The sequence below is a fragment of the Mya arenaria genome, chromosome 3 (assembly GCF_026914265.1).
Source record: "Mya arenaria isolate MELC-2E11 chromosome 3, ASM2691426v1".
In the NCBI taxonomy this organism is placed as follows: domain Eukaryota; kingdom Metazoa; phylum Mollusca; class Bivalvia; order Myida; family Myidae; genus Mya; species Mya arenaria.
In genome coordinates, this window is record NC_069124.1 from 79,432,262 (window position 1) to 79,453,911 (window position 21,650).

The 21,650-nt window shown below is 36.4% G+C and overlaps 2 protein-coding genes across 2 annotated transcripts in view; one reads left to right on the plus strand and one right to left on the minus strand.

Annotated features, from left to right (window-relative positions):
- Window positions 1-13,562, plus strand: part of LOC128228192 (fibrillin-2-like) — a 44,957-nt gene extending 31,395 nt beyond the window's left edge. The window contains exons 42-66 of the mRNA XM_052939354.1: window positions 55-189; window positions 460-588; window positions 1,576-1,701; window positions 1,915-2,037; window positions 2,955-3,080; window positions 3,438-3,563; window positions 3,836-3,961; window positions 4,256-4,414; window positions 4,654-4,716; window positions 4,910-5,035; window positions 5,385-5,504; window positions 5,868-5,990; window positions 6,215-6,334; window positions 6,922-7,047; window positions 7,320-7,469; window positions 7,742-7,795; window positions 7,915-8,040; window positions 8,335-8,457; window positions 8,692-8,811; window positions 8,991-9,119; window positions 9,975-10,085; window positions 10,506-10,608; window positions 10,831-11,012; window positions 11,356-11,504; window positions 11,993-13,562. Of these exons, the coding sequence (XP_052795314.1) occupies window positions 55-189; window positions 460-588; window positions 1,576-1,701; window positions 1,915-2,037; window positions 2,955-3,080; window positions 3,438-3,563; window positions 3,836-3,961; window positions 4,256-4,414; window positions 4,654-4,716; window positions 4,910-5,035; window positions 5,385-5,504; window positions 5,868-5,990; window positions 6,215-6,334; window positions 6,922-7,047; window positions 7,320-7,469; window positions 7,742-7,795; window positions 7,915-8,040; window positions 8,335-8,457; window positions 8,692-8,811; window positions 8,991-9,119; window positions 9,975-10,085; window positions 10,506-10,608; window positions 10,831-11,012; window positions 11,356-11,504; window positions 11,993-12,391 (3,374 nt within the window). The 3' untranslated portion in view covers window positions 12,392-13,562. The remainder of the gene's footprint in view (window positions 1-54; window positions 190-459; window positions 589-1,575; window positions 1,702-1,914; window positions 2,038-2,954; window positions 3,081-3,437; window positions 3,564-3,835; window positions 3,962-4,255; window positions 4,415-4,653; window positions 4,717-4,909; window positions 5,036-5,384; window positions 5,505-5,867; window positions 5,991-6,214; window positions 6,335-6,921; window positions 7,048-7,319; window positions 7,470-7,741; window positions 7,796-7,914; window positions 8,041-8,334; window positions 8,458-8,691; window positions 8,812-8,990; window positions 9,120-9,974; window positions 10,086-10,505; window positions 10,609-10,830; window positions 11,013-11,355; window positions 11,505-11,992) is intronic.
- Window positions 13,563-17,551: 3,989 nt separating this feature from the next.
- Window positions 17,552-20,669, minus strand: LOC128228559 (kxDL motif-containing protein 1-like). The gene is made up of 4 exons (XM_052939935.1): window positions 20,534-20,669; window positions 19,845-19,997; window positions 18,857-18,903; window positions 17,552-18,074 (listed from the first exon to the last, which is right to left on the minus strand). The coding sequence occupies exons 1-4, from the start codon at window positions 20,662-20,664 to the stop codon at window positions 17,857-17,859; spliced, it is 549 nt and encodes a 182-aa protein (XP_052795895.1). The 5' UTR covers window positions 20,665-20,669; the 3' UTR covers window positions 17,552-17,856.
- Between the last annotated feature and the right edge of the window lie 981 nt (window positions 20,670-21,650).

Sequence of the window (21,650 nt, forward strand, 5' to 3'; positions counted from 1 at the left end):
GCTTTTTTCATGTTATGATTTACATGATCAAATCTATTGTTTCCCACTCTCCAGAGGACACAAATGAGTGTTCCATCTACCAGTTTCTATGTGAGAATGGCCGATGTATTGACACAAACACGGAGGAGGGCTTCCTGTGTGAATGTGGGGTTGGCTACACATACAATCCCCTCAGCAAACGATGTGAAGGTAAAACAGACTCATGCAAAATATCTGAATTTGTCAATTGAATACCAGTTCACATTTTTGTATGTTTGCTGTCAATTTTAAGGAACACATGTACAAGTATTTAGTCAAATTATGATATAGATGGGTAATTGTATTTTGGATTTATGATTAAAGATAATGTTTGTAAATAAATATAATTAAATGTAAAACTGCAGTTGTCGTCAGATCCTCATATTTCTTTTATTAAATATCCTTTAAATTCCTATAAATATGCCTATTCCCCCACCCTAGATGTTGATGAGTGTCGTGAGAGGAGAAACCCGTGTCACCAGAACTCCATCTGTATCAACACGCTCGGCAGTTTCCACTGTGAGTGCATTCCTGGATACCAGCTCTCTTCCGGTGGACGCAGGTGCCTTGGTATGACAACTTGCCTTTCATGGCTTTCACATATGTGCATTAAATAAAAAAGTGTAAGGTCATCCTGTTAAAGGTTTGGTGCAAACCACATTTAAACATTCGTTGTCAAGGTATTAAATGATGCTTAAATGGATAATGACTGCCCTCGATAATTACCTACTTTGTTAAAAAAAACTATATATTGAATCCAAGTAAATCAGTTAATCACTCCATTGATTTAATAGTTATGAATATTTATGTATGGGTGATTCAGCATCAAAATTTATTAAATGTCAACCCATGGCGTTATTGATGTTCTTGGTGACATGCAACATCTTCTGCTTTTAATGTTTATCAAGAATGGTTAAAGATGTTACCCCTTGACATGCTGTAATGTTGAAGGTATAGTTCAGTGCTCCCTGCTGCATTGTTTTGGGTTAAGTTTTAATATACCACCCATTGAGTTTAAAAGGTTACAACAACAACAACAACAACAACACAAACAAACAAACAAAAAAACAATAACAGTTACAGTTATTGCATAGACGATCAAAATATCGCAACAGCAATTGTTTGCTACAATTTAAATACCCACATGAGGGTATCAAAACAAACTTACTCAGATGCGATATTTATAAACTAATTACCTACATTTCATAAACGCATGTGATATTAAAAAATCCCGACGGGAGCAGTTAGAATTACTTTTATTAGTGTTAAGTTATAATTAGTCATTAGTATTAAATCAAAGATGTCATTCAGTTGTTATGTTTAACATTATATAATCAACATACACATGTACATGAAACAAAACAAACAAGAAACAACATGCAGCAAAACAATGACTTTTAATTTATCCTTGTTCAACAGCATTCACACTTTCAGACAGTGATGTGTACTTGGTGAGTTTTGGCAAGTTCCCTAGTTCTGGCTTAAATATGTGTTGAGTTATTTCCCTTGGTCGTCTGATAAATAAACTAAAAAAAACACTAAATATTTCTGTTGCAGATATCAATGAGTGCGAGGATGTGTCTGGTATCTGTGCAAATGGTGAATGTCGGAACCTAGATGGCTCCTACCAGTGCATCTGTAAGCAGGGATTCAGGCTTGCTCCATCCAGGGACTCTTGTCTTGGTAAGTGAGATGTTGGGATGAATATCTCAAAGAGTTATCACATAGTTTATAGTACACTGTTAAGCGTGAGAAAGAATGTAGATTGGCTTTCAACAAATGTATTATTGCTGACAATGATGTTAACTAATCTTATAAGGATATAAATACACTGGTTGCTAAATACATGAAAATTGATATAGTTGTCTTCAAGCTCATGTACTATTCAATCATCAGATGTAAATGAGTGTGAACTGCAGCCTGATGTGTGTCGTAATGGGACGTGTGAGAACAGGATCGGGGGCCACCAGTGTCACTGCTCCCCGGGCTTCGTTCTCACTGACAACGGTGACTGTGAAGGTATGGACATTTTATAATGTTGATTTGGAGATACTGTCATAGCCTTGATGTTATTGTCATTATACCCGGCTTCGTCTTTGGCCTGCAAAATCATTAACCTCTGCCATAATTCAAAAACTGTTCAAACTATTTATATGAAACTTGGTACAAATGATGCCAGAGACAACACACACATTGACAGCAATGACCTTTGCTCTGGCTCAAATAATTTTTGAGTTTAATGCAGACATGTGAAAGCATGAGCACTGCCTGCAGGTGCTGAACACTTGTCTGATTTTATCCATTTATGGTTTATTTATTACATATTGTACATTTGATAGTGAACAGGTATTCCAAAGATTGAAAGTGATTGCTTTGATAGTTTGCATATAAGTGACCCAAGCACAAAAATCAGACTAGCTAAAAATTACAAAGTCCAAAAATACTGAGATATCCCCAACCCTCTCCCTACCCTTCCAAATGTGTGACTCAAAAACATGTTTGTTATATTGAAGTGCATTATCCATTTATTGTCTGTGAAAAATTTGAAATCAATCCAACAAAAATTGAAGAAGTCCAATTTTCAAAATCAACCAAAATCCATCAACATTCATGTTTTTTACTCCCAAAAAACAGGTGAGACTCAGCATCTTTAGGGTACAATGTGAAGAAGGGTTTTAGATGAACAAGTGCCCCAAGTTTCAAAGTGATAGCTTTGATAGTTTCCATGTAAGTGACCTAAACTCAAAACTTAAACAACACCTCCAACGACGACGATGACAATCAAGTGACGACAATTGCTTGTCCTGTTTTTTTAAAAATCAGACAAGCTAAAAACAGGCAAGTGTTGACGTTCACTCAGCAGTGTTCTTGTTCTTTTCTTCTATTTCTATTTCATTAAGAGTGTGTTTGACATATATTAAGTTGCTTGTCTTCAGATACTGATGAATGCCGTGACTTCCTGGGTATCTGTATGAACGCCCGCTGCAGGAATTCCCCAGGCAGCTTCGAATGTATCTGTCTCCCGGGCTATACACAGTCTTCAGACCGCATGAACTGCAGAGGTATATAGAGTTGATGTCTTAATGTAGGAACACCTGTAACTTTGTGCAAACACAGAAGTAAATGGAAACAATTAAACGGTGTACTTCAGCTTCGTACGAAATTGTAATCAAAGAAAAAATATAATTCTGATGATCAGGGATGGTAAATTACTTGTGTGGATTTTTTGTGATTGTAAATTTGTGGAAAATGTATTTGTACCTTAATATCACGATCATATCAGTGCCGCACCACATGGAATACTTGTTTATATAGGTCCAAGTAAACCTAACTAACGATGCTTGAAGCAACATATAGTGCTGTTTTTTTAATTTGTTCATTGACAGAAGCCTTTTATATGAATATTGGTCTATGTACAGACATGGATGAGTGTACAGAGATCAGAGGCCTGTGCAGGAACGGGTTCTGCCTCAACACAGATGGCTCGTATCAGTGTAACTGCTTTGATGGCTACAGGCTCTCCCGTAATGCTGACAGCTGTGAGGGTATGTACATGCCATAATCTGATACATAACAAGTTTACATAACAAGTTTAATGATTGGCATACTTTTATCTGACTTAAGCTAGACAGTACTTTATCGTTTTTGCTGCAATGACTGAATTTGTTACCTTTTAACATTATTTATTGTACAAAGTAGATTAAATTAAGATGTATTTTGTATTTCTAAATTATTTCCCTTTTTACTATAGCATGTTAGAAATCATTATTTGAATGTTGAGTTTTGAACCTTATAATGTATGAGTTTTTGTTTGCAGACATCAATGAGTGTCGTACAGTAGATGGTCTGTGTGCCAATGGTCAGTGTGTCAATGAGGACGGTAGTTTCCGATGTGTGTGTCCTGCTGGCTACATCCTCACTAACGATGGACGCAGCTGCATAGGTCAGTCACTTGCTTTAGATCGGTCAAATAAGACTATTTTGAATGATTCTTTTCAATCATTTAGCTATTTGGTGACAAAAATGCATATTTGCTGCTTAGACTCTGTAATGTTCATACATGTATGTAAAAAAAGGGTTTGTACTGACAAACCTCATATTGAACCAACGGTTACACACAAATAATGTTTTAGGTATATGGTTAATATGACTAAGTGACTTGAAAAAAGATACAACTTCTCCCTTTTTAAGGCCTTGTGATGTTTGAATGATATATGTTTTTTGCTGTGATTAACAGACTTGCGGCAGGGTAATTGTTACCGAACATTTGAGCGAGGCCAGTGCCTAAACCCGCGGCCTGTGAACCACACCCTGGCCCAGTGCTGCTGTACTGGGGGATCTGCCTGGTCCTTCATTGGATCCGAGCTCTGTGAAGTCTGCCCAATACCAGGAGAACGTAAGTACTGTAATGGCATACAAATTGGCATTGGTATCTATTTATTCTAATAATTAATTTCAAACTAGCACCCTTTTATTTCTTCGTTCTTGTTTTTTAACTATTGAAGCTGATGTAAAATATGCTTTAAGTACCAGTTTTGGAATGCGTTGTTAGTATCATTGTAAAAATCAGAGAGACAAGTTAAACTGAGAAAACTCTCCCATTGACTTACATTGTATGTATTTTTTTCACTGCAGAGAGATTTGAGGAGGTGTGTGGATCGGATCCCGGCAGACATAGGGGACCCAGTGGGGAACAAGGTGAAAGAATACATGTTTGATTGTAACCTTTGAAATTATCTTTCTATTGGATTTTGGGCAAATGCTAAGGCTGAATTAAAAAAATGTGTTCCATGTTTAATTGAAATGAATTGTAACTGACATGTTCTATAGATTCACAAGAAGTGACAAATAGTCCAACAACAGTAGTTTTATAGGCGCTTCCCTGTTTCAGACCTGAATGAGTGTATGTTGGACCCTGATCTATGCAGGAATGGCCGTTGTATCAATACAGATGGCTCGTTCCGCTGTGAGTGCTCACCCGGCTTTGTCCTTGACTCCTCTGGAAGGACGTGTGTAGGTGTGTGATGGTTTCTGTACTTTGGGTATAGCCTTTGTGAAGTCATCATTGTTGTTGTAAAGAAAGTTTAAATGTAGAGCATAACTTATAAACCAGTGATGATATTAAGATGAAACTTAATACAGATCTCCACTATAACAATGCACACATGTTTAGCTAGGCCCATGAGTCTGGATGAATTGTGTCAAATTTTGCTCTTTGATAGACAGAGAAAATTGACCAGCATCGTCATATGCTTGGCGTACAATGTAGTTGACCTTATATAATTGAAGTGTCATGTCAATGAAAACTTGCAGCAAAACAAGGAGTTATGTAGCTGTCTAAAGTGGTGTGTAATGTCATGTTGTAGATAACGATGAGTGTCGCGTGAGGAACATGTGTGGGGAGGGAAGGTGTACAAACACTATTGGCAGTTTCCGCTGTGAATGCAGGCCTGGATTCCTCCCCGGACCAAATGAAGTCTGTGAAGGTAAACATTTACATCTGACATCTTAGTCAACAGTTGGATGACTGGTAAGCACAATATTGCTCACTTGCCTCTCACTAAGGCAAATTATTTTCATTTCTCAGCCTTGGAGCATTATGGTTTGTCCAATGGTTGACACGCTGGAGATATTTGTTGCTCCACCTTCCCTGACGAGACAAATTTTCCATGTACATCATGCATAAAAATTGTATTAAGCGTCTTACTATGGAACTTACTAGTACATATAGAATGGATGTTTGTCATGATTAATGTTTAACATTGAAAATCAGGGAATGTCTGTTTTAGATGAGCAATATTAGTTTAAATCTGTGTTTAATAGAAATTCTCAATATTTTTCTGCCATAGACATAGATGAGTGTGCGACAGGTGACAACAACTGTGCATTCCGCTGTGCCAACATACGAGGCTCATTCAGATGTGTTTGTCCCATGGGCTATCAGCTGGCTGATGACGGCATGCATTGTGAAGGTACACTTATTGAATTACTTTGTTTTTTTTAGAGTATTTAAAAAACCAGCATGCAGCATGTACAAAAAGAAATATTATAGGGTATGTGTTGGTTTTGTTTGTTTCTACTGCATAGAATATATTTTGCTATGATAATCATGATAGAAAAGTCATTTGTGGAGTTTCACAATATGTTTTACCTGTACATATAGACACTAACAAAAAATGCTTTTTGTTAATTGCAGATGTTGATGAATGTGCTAGTGGCGGGCATAACTGCCGTTACGCATGTAAGAACCTGGTGGGAACATTCATGTGTATCTGTCCTGAGGGCTACAGGGAAGCCGGCAGGGACCAGTGTGTCGGTAAGTAACCTACTAAAAATTATGCCTAATATTACTTTTTAGGGGCACATCTTTTCATGTTCTGTATGCCAGAACAATTTTTAGATAGAATCAATATTCGAAAAAAAAACAAAGCTGAAGTCATCTCCCTTTAACCACTTTTTTATAATTGGTGCTTGCACAGCCTTGTCTGGGCCACAACTTCAAAAGTACTGATAGGATTGAAATAAAACTTGTGTGCAGATAGATGGCAATGAGAGGGATTGCAATGCCTTAGAACCATTATCATCTCATGCATATATACTAAGTTATCTCCCCTTAACCATTTTTCATAAGTGGTGCTTGTTCTGGCCATATCTTAAAAAGTTCTTTGGGATTGAAATAGAACCTGGTATAACGATAGATGGCAATGAGAGATATTACAGTGCCCAAGAACCATTACCCTATCATGCATATTTACAAAGTTATTTCCCCTTAACCATTATTCATATTTATTGCTTGCACACCCATGTCCAGGCCATAACTTCTAAAGTACTGCTTGGTTCCAAATATTACCTTGATGCCATTAAGAAGACCTGTCACTGAACTCTCCAATTGGTATTCTGCAGACATAGATGAGTGTCGGGAGCAGGCTGGCTTGTGTGAGCCTGGGAGGTGCAGGAACATCCAGGGTGGCTTCAGGTGTGATTGTCCCCGTGGATACACAACCTCACAGGACGGAAAATACTGCCTTGGTATGAAAAGATGGCATGGATATTTTTACTAAGCAGATTTCTGGTAGTGTTCTCTTATACTTTTTTCAATGTTTTGTTTTCCCTTATCAAAAGAACATCTCAAATAAAACCGTATTATCTTTCCATATTCAATGAAGATTTATCATTTTAAATTAAAAGAAAAAACACACTATCATATTGTGGAATATTCTAACAGAGGTACAATTGGGGTGTTTAGGTTTTTTAGGATTGTTAAGGTAAGGTCAATATTGTTTAAATTTGTTGTCCTGCAGACCAGCGCGAGGACTACTGTTACCTGGAGCTAGTGTCAAGGCGGTGTGTGACCACAGCAGATGTGCGGGTGACAACTCAGGCCAGCTGCTGTTGCTCTGGGGCAGCGGCCTGGGGACGAAGGTGTGAAACATGCCCACGGAGAGGCACAGGTGAGATAGAAATAAAACTTTAATTCTTAGTTTAATTTTGGAAAAAACAACCCTGTTTTAAATCACCTTTGAGTCATTTCCCAAGTAGAAACTAGTACTGGTATCCATTTTGAGAGTCAAAGAGGATGTGCACCAGATTGGCTTGAATCCACAACCCCTTGGGGGAGAGATCGACACCCTCAACCACTATATCATATTAGCAATTTTTGTTTAGATTTAGGTTATGGAAGTCGACATTTTTGATGATTTATATGTTGTTTTAACTATTTCAGCTGCCTTTGACAGATTGTGCCCATCTGGAGGAGGTTATGACGTTGATGGAAATGGTAAGAATTAAACTGTCATCTATTGATTTCATGTTTCTTGTTGGCTTATACTATCTACATGTCCAATATCTACTGTATGCATGATTACTCGTAGCCATCTCTATTGTTTTCTACATTAGACATAGATGAGTGCCGAGTGTTGGCCAATGTGTGCCAGAATGGCCGCTGTCTGAACACCATGGGGTCATACAGGTGTATCTGCAACAATGGCTACAAGCCTGACACCTCAGGATCACAGTGTATAGGTTAGTTCAAAGATTTCAGTATTAGAAGTTGTTATATTTAATTTGCTGTGAAATCTATGGTGTTTAACAAAACTTTAAAGGCAAAAAGTATACAATTATTTCAATTGTTCCTAGACCTCTAAAAAAACTAGTCAAGATTAAAGATGATACATCATTTTTTTCATTTGTCATGGCATTCTTTGAGTATGATCCTTCTGAGCTACCTGTTGTATTTTTAATCAAGGTGATATCAAAAGAATAAATGAAAACATTCCATTAGGTCACATCATGCATTCACAATGCTCTGTGTTTCAGACGTGGATGAGTGTGTGGAGGGCCGCGCTCCATGTGATGGCACCTGTCAGAACCTGGAAGGCTCGTTCCTCTGTACATGCTCTGCCGGTTACGTCCTCAACATGGACGCCAGGACATGCAAGGGTACACTTCATATTCATGTGGATCTTACATGTCTTGTCTTTGATCCATTTCTTTTAACTTCAGCTATAGCAAAAGCAGTTACGTATAAGAAGAATAGAAGTACACTATTTCTTTCCAAAATATTGTCAAAAAAAAATGTAAAAAAGTATTGTGTAAGGTAGAAAATGTGGGCTGATTTAAACTAACATGAACAATGTTTACTATGATTGCTTTAGCCAATTATTTGTATTTCAGACATAGATGAGTGCAGTACCGGCCAGCACAACTGCCAGCATGAATGTGTTAACACAGAGGGTAGCTACACATGTGGCTGTCCACCAGGCTTCAACCAGGCCAGGGATGGACAGTGCTTAGGTATCACCATAGCTTGTCTTACCAATTATATGATCCATGACAGCAACGCCTTATAATGGATTTCACATATTATCCAATCGGGAATAATCAACTGCAGTGTAGACGTTATATATGTAGAAAGAGTTATATACTTACAATGTATGTAGATATTATGTCAATCGGTGTGTTTGGTGTTTCAGACATTAATGAGTGTATATTAGAGTCTCACCTTTGTTCCCCGAATGGCCAGTGCAGGAACACCCAGGGCAGCTTCCAGTGTGTGTGTGACCATGGTTATAAGCTTGACTCCACTGGCAGGCTGTGCATAGGTTTGCTTCTTTTACAATTAATATGCTTCACATATATTCTCTCTGGTTTGTTTGCTTCAACAGGCATATGATGTGCGCACAACTCAATTTATAGCCGAGTGAATTGAATTGTTGGGGTGGTTTTGAATTAAAACCTTCCTTGATAAAACATTATACCACTTTGTCAGAAATATTTGCTAGACAGGATTAAGAGCCTTAAAAAAGATATGCATTGACCATGACAGTGACCATCATATTGTACCAATTAACTTTCCAAAGCAATAAGGGGCCTCTAAAGGTCAAATACAACCTACATTCTATGGAGTGAAGGTCCTGGATCAAGCAATTCTTGAATTTGGACAAATTATCCAAATAACGTCAACTTTGACTTAGAGCTTCCAGTAAAGTTCCATGGTTGTGGGTCAATCTATCCTTGAGTAATTGTGCAAACAATGTTATCATAGCACTGCTGATAGTGACTTGACCGTTGACATTTCAATCCAAAAAACTATTATCTTTTTGAATTGGGCAACTTTATTTCCTCTCTTTTTTTAATCTTCAATTCAATGGTCTTAGGTCAAACTGTTCTCGAGTTATTGTGTGAACAAAGTTTTCATAGATCTGTTGATACTGACCCCTAAATGTTGCTTATCTACTGGTCAAGGGCAACCAACGTCTGAAGTTTCATGGTCCGAACTGCTCACGAGTTAAAGTATGGGCAAAATATTGTCTATCAATCGATACTAAGGACAGACAGATAGACATTTGTAAACCTATATGCCCAATCTTAGCCAGTGTAAAATAAATTTTGATCTGAATTGCATCCCTTTATAAGTTTTCATGTCTTACATAGTGAATGTTTCTATGACATTTCAGATGTAAATGAGTGTGAAGGTGGCGAGTGTGAGAATTTGTGTGAAAACAGTGCGGGTGGCTTCTACTGTGGCTGTCCCGAGGGCTACACCGAATACTGGAACCAGTGTATAGGTGAGGGAATAGATTGTGTTAGTTAGGGATAACATTTGTGCAGGAATGTCTTTGTTTAGTTTCACCCATCAATTTGTTTACAGTAATCTAAATTAACACTAGCCCGAACATTTAAACTTTGTTATAGTGATTTTGCCTCTTAAGAAATTTTTAATATTTTTATCATTTATATTGAGTCAGGGTCGAACAACTACTCATTCTTTACATAAGAAAATAGAAATTCAGGCTCATTCTAGAAAATTTGTGTTATTAAGACTGAATTCAAGTAGAAAAACATAAAAAACAATACCATTTGATCATGAAATTGCTAAAAGTTAACATTGTATTTATTCATTTTTATTGTGTGCTCCTTTTTTTTACTATAAAAAATAATGTATGGTGAAGAATGGTTGTTTATCCATATGCAACTTGCTGTTTCAGAGATAGATGTGTGTTCAGGCACCCCATGCGTGTATGAGTGTATGCCGACTGGGCAGCAGTTCCAGTGTGGATGTCCCCCAGGCTACCAGATGATAGGAGAGGGGTATGCAGCTTATTTTAAGACATTTAATTGCAAAACCAAAAGTATCTGTCCATAAAACTAAACAAAAATTACCAGTGTTTACATCATAGACAGACTTATAAGTATAAACATTTATACAATGAATCTTATTTCAGTTTTATAATTGTATATGTCAGGAATGTTTCTTCAGTATCAAGGAAATCTTTTTTGAAAGTCAAACTTATTTCTCTGCTACTTGACCAGGCATTGTATCCAGACAATATCGCCCTCAGAGTACAAGAACATGTTCCCACCGGGTGTGGAGCTCCCCCACGAGTCATCTCTAGGGGTGGGGGAGTTACCCCCAGGGGAGGGATGCTACTCCTGCAATATTGGTGATACTCCACTTGACGTGCCACTGTCCAAGAGGATGAAAAGAAGTACAGGTAATAGAGAATACTGTCACTGCTCTTTGTTACTGGACATATTTCAGATAGATTTAGAGTTAAGTGACATTTTGAAAGCTTAACTTTACATGCAATGTTATTGCACTGTCCAAGAGGATGAAAAAAGTGCAGGTAATAGAGAATACTGTCACTGCTCTTTGTTACTGGACATATTTCAGATAGAATTAGAGTAAGTGACATTTTGAAAGATTAACTTTGGTATTAAGCTTTCAAAGAAATCACATAAGAATACTTTATATTAAGTATATGAAATATAATATTTTGTCCATCTTATGTGAATTCTTTTGTTTAACTGTAAAAGGCTTTGCAATAACAATTACAGGTATAGTACAAGACGGTGAGTCCTCCCAGTACAGCACTGGTATCGCAGCTAACATGGGGGATGTGGTGATTGAAGACCTTCATTCACAGCAAGCAAGATTCCGACCCAAGATACTCAGGATCACCAAGAGAGAGGCCATGCGACAGAAGGTATATGTTTATACTATAAGAACTTGATATTGCAAGTACATTAAGGTACCTATTTTCCATTTGATATAGATATATCTATATTTTTAAGTCATAAATGATGTCACAAGCATGAAATAATATCATTATATATTTTCTATATAAAACTAGTGGTATAACATTTGATAAGATGTCAAAGTGTTGAAAATTTGCTTACTATATAGCCATATTTCATGTATTCATCGCTGTATATAATGAAATGTGTACTTACAATATCAATAGAATATTGCGTTGTTGCCAAGGCTTGTTTTTATCAATTTTAGAAAACGTTTTGAATAAATTCAATATTTAATGAACATTCATGTAATATCCTTGTGTTTTAATATAAATGTTACCAGATGATTTGCTTGAATTCATCATGCTATCTTCTTCCCCAGCTGTGTACAATGGTTTGAGAAACATTATGGGTTCTGTTTTCTACATCATTATAATTAGAATGCCAATACTTGCAGGGTAAAAACAGACGCCACGCTTCTAAAAAGGAGAGAGAGGGAGGATACATGGAGTTGAAGGCAGCTAATGAGACCACAGTTGATATTACCCATCCTTTGCCAGTATATGTCGATCTCTCAGACGTCAGCAGAAAAACCAAGCTCGTGAAAATAGTTCCAGCTCTCTCCGCTCTACAAGGCAATGTGGATTATAAAATCATCAATCGAAATGACAAACTCTTCTTTATACGGGAAAAACGAGGAGTGAGCTCCCTGCATGCCAAGCGCAAGAAGCTTTCCCCAGGGATGTCATATCATCTAGATATTGAGGCCCTGCCAATGCATGAGGAGGCGGAAATAGCTGGACACAATGTTCATATCGGAAAAACTGTCTTTAGATTTTTTGTTAACGTGTTGTAACAGTTAGATTTCTCATAGATAGGTGGATATACTACAGTAATGCGTGTGTATAGACTGTTAATATGAAAGTGTATGTAATATTACTATGTTGTGAACAGTGCTAGTTCCTTTTCAAATTGTCGAAGACAGCATGAAAGTGCCTTTCATAGTTTTGATGAATTATTGTGAAGTTTCTGAGAATCGCGAGTCATGTTATAAATGTATGTTGTACCTGGATACAAGAAAATGGATAGCATTGTTTATGTCTGTAACTGCATCATTTTTAAATGGCACATGTATACATTTTCGATTCTAGGGTAAAGCAGAGTTTGTAGAATTCATATACATGTATGTTTATTAAGTAGGTATGTTATTTGTATACTGTGTAAAGGAGAAATGTATATCCTATGTAAAGGGCATGATCGTGTAATAGCAATATGTGTTATATACTGGTAAACAAATTAGTTACCTGACCTTGTGTCCAAAACTCATGTTAGATAAAGTAAAATATTTCTGTGCTAGTATTTTTCCTTGCGGTCGCATGTATAGTAAGGCTGTTTAACTCTTGCAGAGAGAACATATATATAGTTCTTAAACTCCATATCATAGCATGTGTTAAGATAAAATAGAACCTTACTCTGAAGACAATCAAAAATTGTAACCTTTGGGATTGTGATGTATTTATAAATGTATATTTGATATGACTGATATATTTCCTCTACAACATCATGAATATCTGCAACCATGTATGGCCAATATGCAGTTGTTAGAAGAAGCGATCATGGAAAAATGCAACAATTAGTAAGAATGTATTGTTTTTAATGCTTTCAAATCAAAGCCATGCTTTCCAATTGGTGTAATTTGCTCTGCAATTTTTATAACACCAAAAACATGTGTATTAAGTGAAGTCACTGACATGATCTTAAGTCTAGCTACAGTGTAGCATTCTTTATAACATTGTAATGAATTCTACATGGATTGTTTATGCTTAAGAACTTTCAGGGAAAAGAATATCAGGTACAGGGACATTTTATTTTAATTAACAAAATGTACAGCAAAATATCTCTTGACAGAATCTGACATGTAATTACAATCTGTAATTATTACAACTGACCAGTTCACAAGTGCCAGTAGATGTTTTATTCATATATATTTATATATATTTTGCTTATAATAAATAATTGCTTTATCACTTGTTTGGACTGTTTATATCCCAACCATTCACACACTGCACAAATTAGATTAAAAACTTGCAGAAATGATTATTCAGTTTAAAAGGCAGCAGTCTACTTACTGAGAATTAGATAAGACAGTGATTGTGTGACAATCGAATAAAAAAAATGATGACAACTGTTATCACTTGTGATATATTGTCCTACTTATAAAAACAAGCTCTGCATACGACTCCCAACACTCTTAATCTATGAGACTTATACGTGAACATGTTAACAAAGTTTTATGTCAATATCTTTGACAGTTTTCAAGTTTTGGTGAATGTTTTACATTACAAATAAGACACTAAGGATACCAAGGCTATGACTATAGCAGTACTGTAACAGCTGTTTTCCTCAATTAACCCAAAGGCATAACTGAAGTCCAGGAATAACAAATGTTCCGGTAGACATGTGGTCATGCCCCAAACTAGGGTGAACATATTAAACTGTTTCCGGTAGACATGTGGTCATGCACTAAACTATGGTGAATATATTCAACTGTTTCCTGTAGACATGTGGCCATGCACCAAACTAGGGTGAATATATTCAACTGTTTCCTGTAGACATGTGGTCATGCACCAAACTAGGGTGAATATATTCAGCTGTTTCCTGTAGACATGTGGTCATGCACCAAACTAGAGTGAATATATTCAGCTGTTTCCTGTAGACATGTGGTCATGCACCAAAGTAGGGTGAATATATTCAACTGTTTCCTGTAGACATGTGGTCATGCACCAAACTATGGTGAATATATTCAACTGTTTCCTGTAGACATGTGGTCATGCACCAATCTATGGTGAATATATTCAACTGTTTACTGTAGACATGTCATTGTGGTCATGCACCAATCTATGGTGAATATCTTCAATTGTTTCCTGTAGTCATGTGGTCATGCACCAATCTATGGTGAATATATTCAGCTGTTTCCTCTAGACATGTGGTCATGCACCAAACTATGGAGAATATATTCAGCTGTTTCCTGTAGACATGTGGTCATGCACCAAACTAAAGTGAATATATTCAGCTGTTTCCTGTAGACATGTGGTCATGCACCAAACTATGGAGAATGTATTCAGCTGTTTCCTGTAGACATGTGGTCATGCACCAAACTATGGAGAATGTATTCAGCTGTTTCATGTAGACATGTGGTCATGCACCGAATTATGGTGAATATATTCAACTGTTTCCTGCAGACATGTGGTCATGCACCAAACTAGAGTGAATATATTCAGCTGTTTCCTGTAGACATGTGGTCATGCACCAAACTAGGGTGAATATATTCAACTGTTTCCTGTAGACATGTGGTCATGCACAAAACTATGGTGAATATATTCAACTGTTTCCTGTAGACATGTGGTCATGCACCAATCTATGGTGAATATATTCAGCTGTTTACTGTAGACATGTGGTCATGCACCAAACTAGGGTGAATATATTCAACTGTTTCCTGTAGACATGTGGTCATGCACCAAACTAGGGTGAATATATTCAGCTGTTTCCTGTAGACATGTGGTCATGCACCAAACTAGGGTGAATATATTCAGCTGTTTCCTGTAGACATGTGGTCATGCACCAAACTAGGGTGAATATATTCAACTGTTTCCTGTAGACATGTGGTCATGCACCAAACTATGGTGAATATATTCAACTGTTTCCTGTAGACATGTGGTCATGCACCAATCTATGGTGAATATATTCAACTGTTTACTGTAGACATGTCATTGTGGTCATGCACCAATCTATGGTGAATATCTTCAATTGTTTCCTGTAGTCATGTGGTCATGCACCAATCTATGGTGAATATATTCAGCTGTTTCCTGTAGACATGTGGTCATGCACTAAACTATGGAGAATATATTCAGCTGTTTCCTGTAGACATGTGGTCATGCACCAAACTAGAGTGAATATATTCAGCTGTTTCCTGTAGACATGTGGTCATGCACCAAACTATGGAGAATGTATTCAGCTGTTTCCTGTAGACATGTGGTCATGCACCAAACTATGGAGAATGTATTCAGCTGTTTCCTGTAGACATGTGGTCATGCACCGAATTATGGTGAATATATTCAACTGTTTCCTGCAGACATGTGGTCATGCACCAAACTATGGTGAATATATTCAACTGTTTCCTGCAGACATGTGGTCATGCACCAAACTATGGTGAATATATTCAACTGTTTCCTGCAGACATGTGGTCATGCACCAAACTATGGTGAATGTATTCAACTGTTTCCTGCAGACATGTGGTCATTCACCAAACTATGGTGAATGTATTCAACTGTTTCCTGTAGTCAGTGGTCATGCACCAAACTATGGTGAATGTATTTAACTGTTTCCTGCAGACATGTGGTCATGCACCAAACTATGGTGAATGTATTCAACTGTTTCCTGCAGACATGTGGTCATGCACCAAACTATGGTGAATGTATTCAACTGTTTCCTACAGACATGTGGTCATGCACCAAACTATGGTGAATGTATTCAACTGTTTCATGTAGACATGTGGTTATGCACCAAACTATGGTGAATGTATTCAACTGTTTCCTGCAGACATGTGGTCATGCACCAAACTATGGTGATTGTATTCAACTGTTTCCTGCAGACATGTGGTCATGCAACAAACAAGAGTGAATGTATTCAACTGTTTCCTACAGACATGTGGTCATGCACCAAACTATGGTGAATATATTCAACTGTTTCCTGTAGACATGTGGTCATGCACCAAACTAGGGTGAATATATTCAACTGTTTCCTGTAGACATGTGGTCATGCACCAAACTATGGTGAATATATTCAGCTGTTTCCTGTAGACATGAGGTCATGCACCAAACTAGGGTGAATATATTCAGCTGTTTCCTGTAGACATGTGGTCATGCACCAAACTAGAGTGAATATATTCAGCTGTTTCCTGTAGACATGTGGTCATGCACCAAACTAGGGTGAATATATTCAACTGTTTCCTGTAGACATGTGGTCATGCACCAAACTATGGTGAATATATTCAACTGTTTCCTGTAGACATGTGGTCATGCACCAATCTATGGTGAATATATTCAACTGTTTACTGTAGACATGTGGTCATGCACCAAACTAGGGTAAATATCTTCAACTGTTTCCTGTAGACATGTGGTCATGCACCAAACTAGAGTGAATATATTCAGCTGTTTCCTGTAGACATGTGGTCATGCACCAAACTAGGGTGAATATATTCAACTGTTTCCTGTAGACATGTGGTCATGCACCAAACTATGGTGAATGTATTCAACTATTTCCTACAGACATGTGGTCATGCACCAAACTATGGTGAATATATTCAACTGTTTCCTGTAGTCAGTGGTCATGCACCAAATTATGGTGAATATATTCAACTGTTTCCTGTAGACATGTGGTCATGCACCAAATTATGGTGAATATATTCAGCTGTTTCCTGTAGACATGTGGTCATGCACCAAACTATGGTGAATATCTTCAACTGTTTCCTGTAGACATGTGGTCATGCACCAAACTATGGTGAATATCTTCAACTTTTTTCTGTAGTCAGTGGTCATGCACCAAACTATGGTGAATATATTCAACTGTTTCCTGTAGACATGTGGTCATGCACCAAATTATGGTGAATATATTCAACTGTTTCCTGTAGACATGTGGTCATGCACCAAATTATGGAGAATATCTTCAGCTGTTTCCTGTAGACATGTGGTCATGCACCAAACTATGGAGAATATATTCAATTGTTTCCTGTAGTCATGTGGTCATACACCAAATTATGGAGAATATCTTCAGCTGTTTCCAAGTCATGCACAACAAATGTTTTTGCTCCATGACAAAGACACATAAGACATTACAGCTTTGACAATATCGCAACTTTTTTCTTTGATTTTGTTCTATTTAAATCTTATTATAAATTATAGAAAATACAATCTGTCTTTAGATAACGCAGTTTGTAGGTCACAACATTAATACAATACAAAAGTTCATAAAGTTTATTGCACTTAACATAAATATATCACAAAGTAATAATTATTTGAAAATTTAAGCTTTACCACAGAACTGTGCTAGAGTATCCATTGAAAGTTCTGAACAAAAAAAGTTCAGTCACCATGAACTCATTGAAAGCGTCAGCATTATTGATTTAAAGATAGAGTTAATGTTTTTGCATTATTTCCTTTCATTTTTGAAAACTTAGTTTTTCTATTAAATCAAGCTGAAGCACAACTTTGTTTAAAAAATAAAACTTAACTAGCTAAAATTCTAGAATCTTTCTGTGCCATCTCATTGAATAGTCACATTTTCAGTTCTCAAAACTGAATGAATAGTTTCAGGGGTTGTGTTAACATCACCTTGATTGTCAACATTTTGAGAACTTTCACCAGTTGTGTCTGTATGTGACTGTGTTGGTGCACTCGTGTGTCCGTGGGGAGATGGTGACGGTTCCTCTGTCTCCAGTTCCTCCTCCTCATCCTCCATCAGAGGGCTTGAAGTTTTCAATACTGCAGGATATATTTAGCAGAATTAAAAACACAGTCAAAGAACTAATTTTAAACATGCAATCTTGTATATAATATAATATCATTAAACTAACTAGAATGATGTTTTCGAATGCCCAATCACAAACTGATTTCTCCCTCTAATGGGAGCATGTATCAATAAATGTTACCATAAAGTGATAAAAAATGAAAAAGAGTGATAACATTAATAGAAACAAGCATGATTACATCAGAATTAAGGCTATCATTGGAAACGATTATGCACCCTCGCAATGAACAAATTCGGAAAAGAAAATGCAAATATTACTTTTCCAGTTGCTTTTTTAAACTACCAGTTATGCATATCGCAAAGATTTTGATCATCAACACTTTAGTTCTATGTTGAGATGATTTAAGTCAAGGGCTCTAGAAATCATTAATATCATTTGTGAAATAAAAAAAGAGACAAAAAAATCTGAACTATGTTGGTAAAGGGTCACTATGGGACACTACATACCATATATCAAGGGTGTGTGTTTTGGTTTCAGACAAGAAGATTTTTAAAGTTATAAAATGTTGACAATGAATGATGAAAATAGGGAGATCTCAATAGCTCTTTGTGCTCAGCTGAGCTAAAAAGGGATTACATCTCAGCACAAATTTCATTATTTGCACTGTGCACATTTTCACATTGTAATCTCTAAAGGCTACAAGGTACTATACTATGAATATGTTTCAGGTAATACTGAAATAAGCTAATGCTACAATGTAAGATCACACCAAATAGTAATGGTAAAACAACTAGCCTTTGAAAGCTTCAGGATGTGACTTCGCAAGTTTTTGCTTTATAACCCTGAAATAGAAATTGACAAAACATTGATTTAGTTGTTTAACATTAATATTTTATAGTGCAATCAAAGTAGGCAGACAAACTCCTACAAATCTAAAAATACACAACATATAGTGGTCTATATGACATTTATCTACAAACAGAATAAAATTAAAAACAGCTTTCATGACTGTAATATAAAATACAAGGAACCTGGTCAAATAGCCCCCAAGTCAAATAGCCCCCATTTTGGTCAAATAGCCCCCCCCCACACTTTTGGTCAGAACGACCCCATTTTGGTCAATTAGCCCCCACTCCTTTTTTTATTTGAAATTACGCACTAAGCCCCAATAAAAATATGTACTCATACTCTTTTTGTAATAAATTTGTGAAATGAGATAAAAAATAAAACATAAAATACACTTGCTTGCTTTTATTTATTGTATTGTACCATACAGTATAAATGTGTATTTAAAAGATATGAAATAAATATGTGAAGAATACAATTATTTCAAAATAAAAAAAAGTTAAATTATATTTCCTTTATGTTCCTTTAATTTTGATGTGTAATCATTATTAAAAGAAAGAAAAACAATAAAAACTTATGGCATAGAAATATTTAAAATGTAGGTATGATATATTACTTATAAGTGATATTTAAAAACGTTTGTTATTCTTACTTGGTTAAATTGTCAAATTTATCAATACTGTACAGTATACAAATAATGTTGGTTGCACTTCATTTTGTAAAATTATAGGTTTAAAAATGGTTTGGAATAACATGTATGCATACATATAAATTATTTTTTTTAAAAGTGGGGGCGTTTTTGGAGGCTTTTAACACCAGTTTTAAGTGAGTGGGGACTATATGACCAAAATGGGGTCTATTTGACTTGGGGGCTATTTGACTAGGAAGCAAAATACAAATTAAATTTTCAAAACAGTTACTTAAGATAACTTCTAACCTTATTCTTTTAAAAATGGTGTCTAAATCCTTTTTCATATCATACAAGAGTTGTGTATGTCTTCTGAATTGACTGCTGGTGATGGAAAATCTATTTGCTGACAGTATGTTGAAATTGATAAGCATCTCATTGGTTTTCTCAAACCTGGAAAGCCTGAAATAGGGTAGCAAACATTCTGAACATATAATGGTTCATGTATCAAGTAATTAATGATCTAGAGCATGCACTAAATTTAGTCCAAATAGTTGTATGTTTACAGATTTTGTTTACGATATTTGATATGGCAAATCCTTCATGTACAAATTGTTTTGTACCAAAAGTGGGTACTTATTCCGTTCTGGATTCCGGGTTAAAGCAAGAAATATTATCAGATAATGTTATTTTATATCAAATCTGTACACAGAAAATAAATATCCAACGAATAATTATGACTTTTCGGTGTTTTCCTTCATTTCGTAATGTCGAAATATATACAATATATACATCAAGGGCACCTGCAAGGCTGCGGTTCATAGTTTTACAACAATCGCAACACTTCGGTCATGGCCATTACAGTGACTGATTTATACACAGAAATGACGGTGCAACCTTAAGATTAAAACCCCTCTATCTTATCCGAATTACTTTCCATCCGAAATGTGTATATTTATAAAAACAGTCCTATTTTTAACAACACATCGCCAACTCACATGTCTCTCTGCACGGCCACCATATTCCTTACAGATTCACTGTCAACCTGATCCACTAATGAAGCAGCAAACGTTTCTGCAGCGTCAAAATCAGAGCTACAACTTGAATTTAGGGACGAGTTGTCATCCATTTTAATTTTATTGAATGACAGAATCGTTATGATCCTTCTACTTTGCGTACACCGTACGAACACTTTTATTTTGGTCAAAGGACAGTTATTGCGAACAAAATCATACCATTGCGTATCTGAATATTGTACTGAAAATACTCCCGCATATCTGCATTATTTCTAAAACTTGAAAAATTAAAAAACGGCATTTGAAAAGGCATTGATCATTGTTTAATTGTTCATGTGTGGGGTTTAGTAAATTCCGAAAAAACTTATTTTTTCACTTCCTTGTTTAACTTTTGACCCGAGAGTGTTTACAAGTTTTATAAGATGAAAACGCGCCTTTAAACTCCACTTTTCTAAGTTCTGCCCCACCAAGGCGGGCGACAGATGCACCACGCAGCAAAAGCCATGTCCATTTTCCGGTTGGTGGTCTCGCCAATCGCGTCTGTCAAAATCCCGACTATCCGACCGGAACCATCCGCTGCTGTCTAAAGAGTCCTGCATTTTTTAAGAAAAGACTTCCACCCGGTCTGCGTTACTTCGAGTATACTGAGAACAAATCCAATGCCGTTAGCCGATTACACGGAGCCATTTGGACTCACAGGTCTACAGTCACCCCTCCCGTGCCCCCATCGCCGGAAAGCGCCAACAATTGATTTAAACAGTTTAAAATCTTCTCTTCAAATACGTCTGGGAAATTTTCACCCAAACTTTACAGGGACGCTTCTTTATTTAGAAGGTGGTCCTCTATCAAATTTCTTCAAATAAATGGTGCCATGGAGTGATTTAATTAGATGCCACGACAAGCAAAAGATTGACAATCGTAAACGCTGCACCGACGTACTCTCACAGATTGACCGTTCTGACAACTAAAGCTTCACTAACACTTTAAGAAAAATGAAATTTTCAACAGTTTTCCAAATAATGGAGGCTGTGAGTAATCTTTTACGACCGAATTGAAGGCATTGATATAAAAATCATATAATTCTGAGACAAAAACTAAA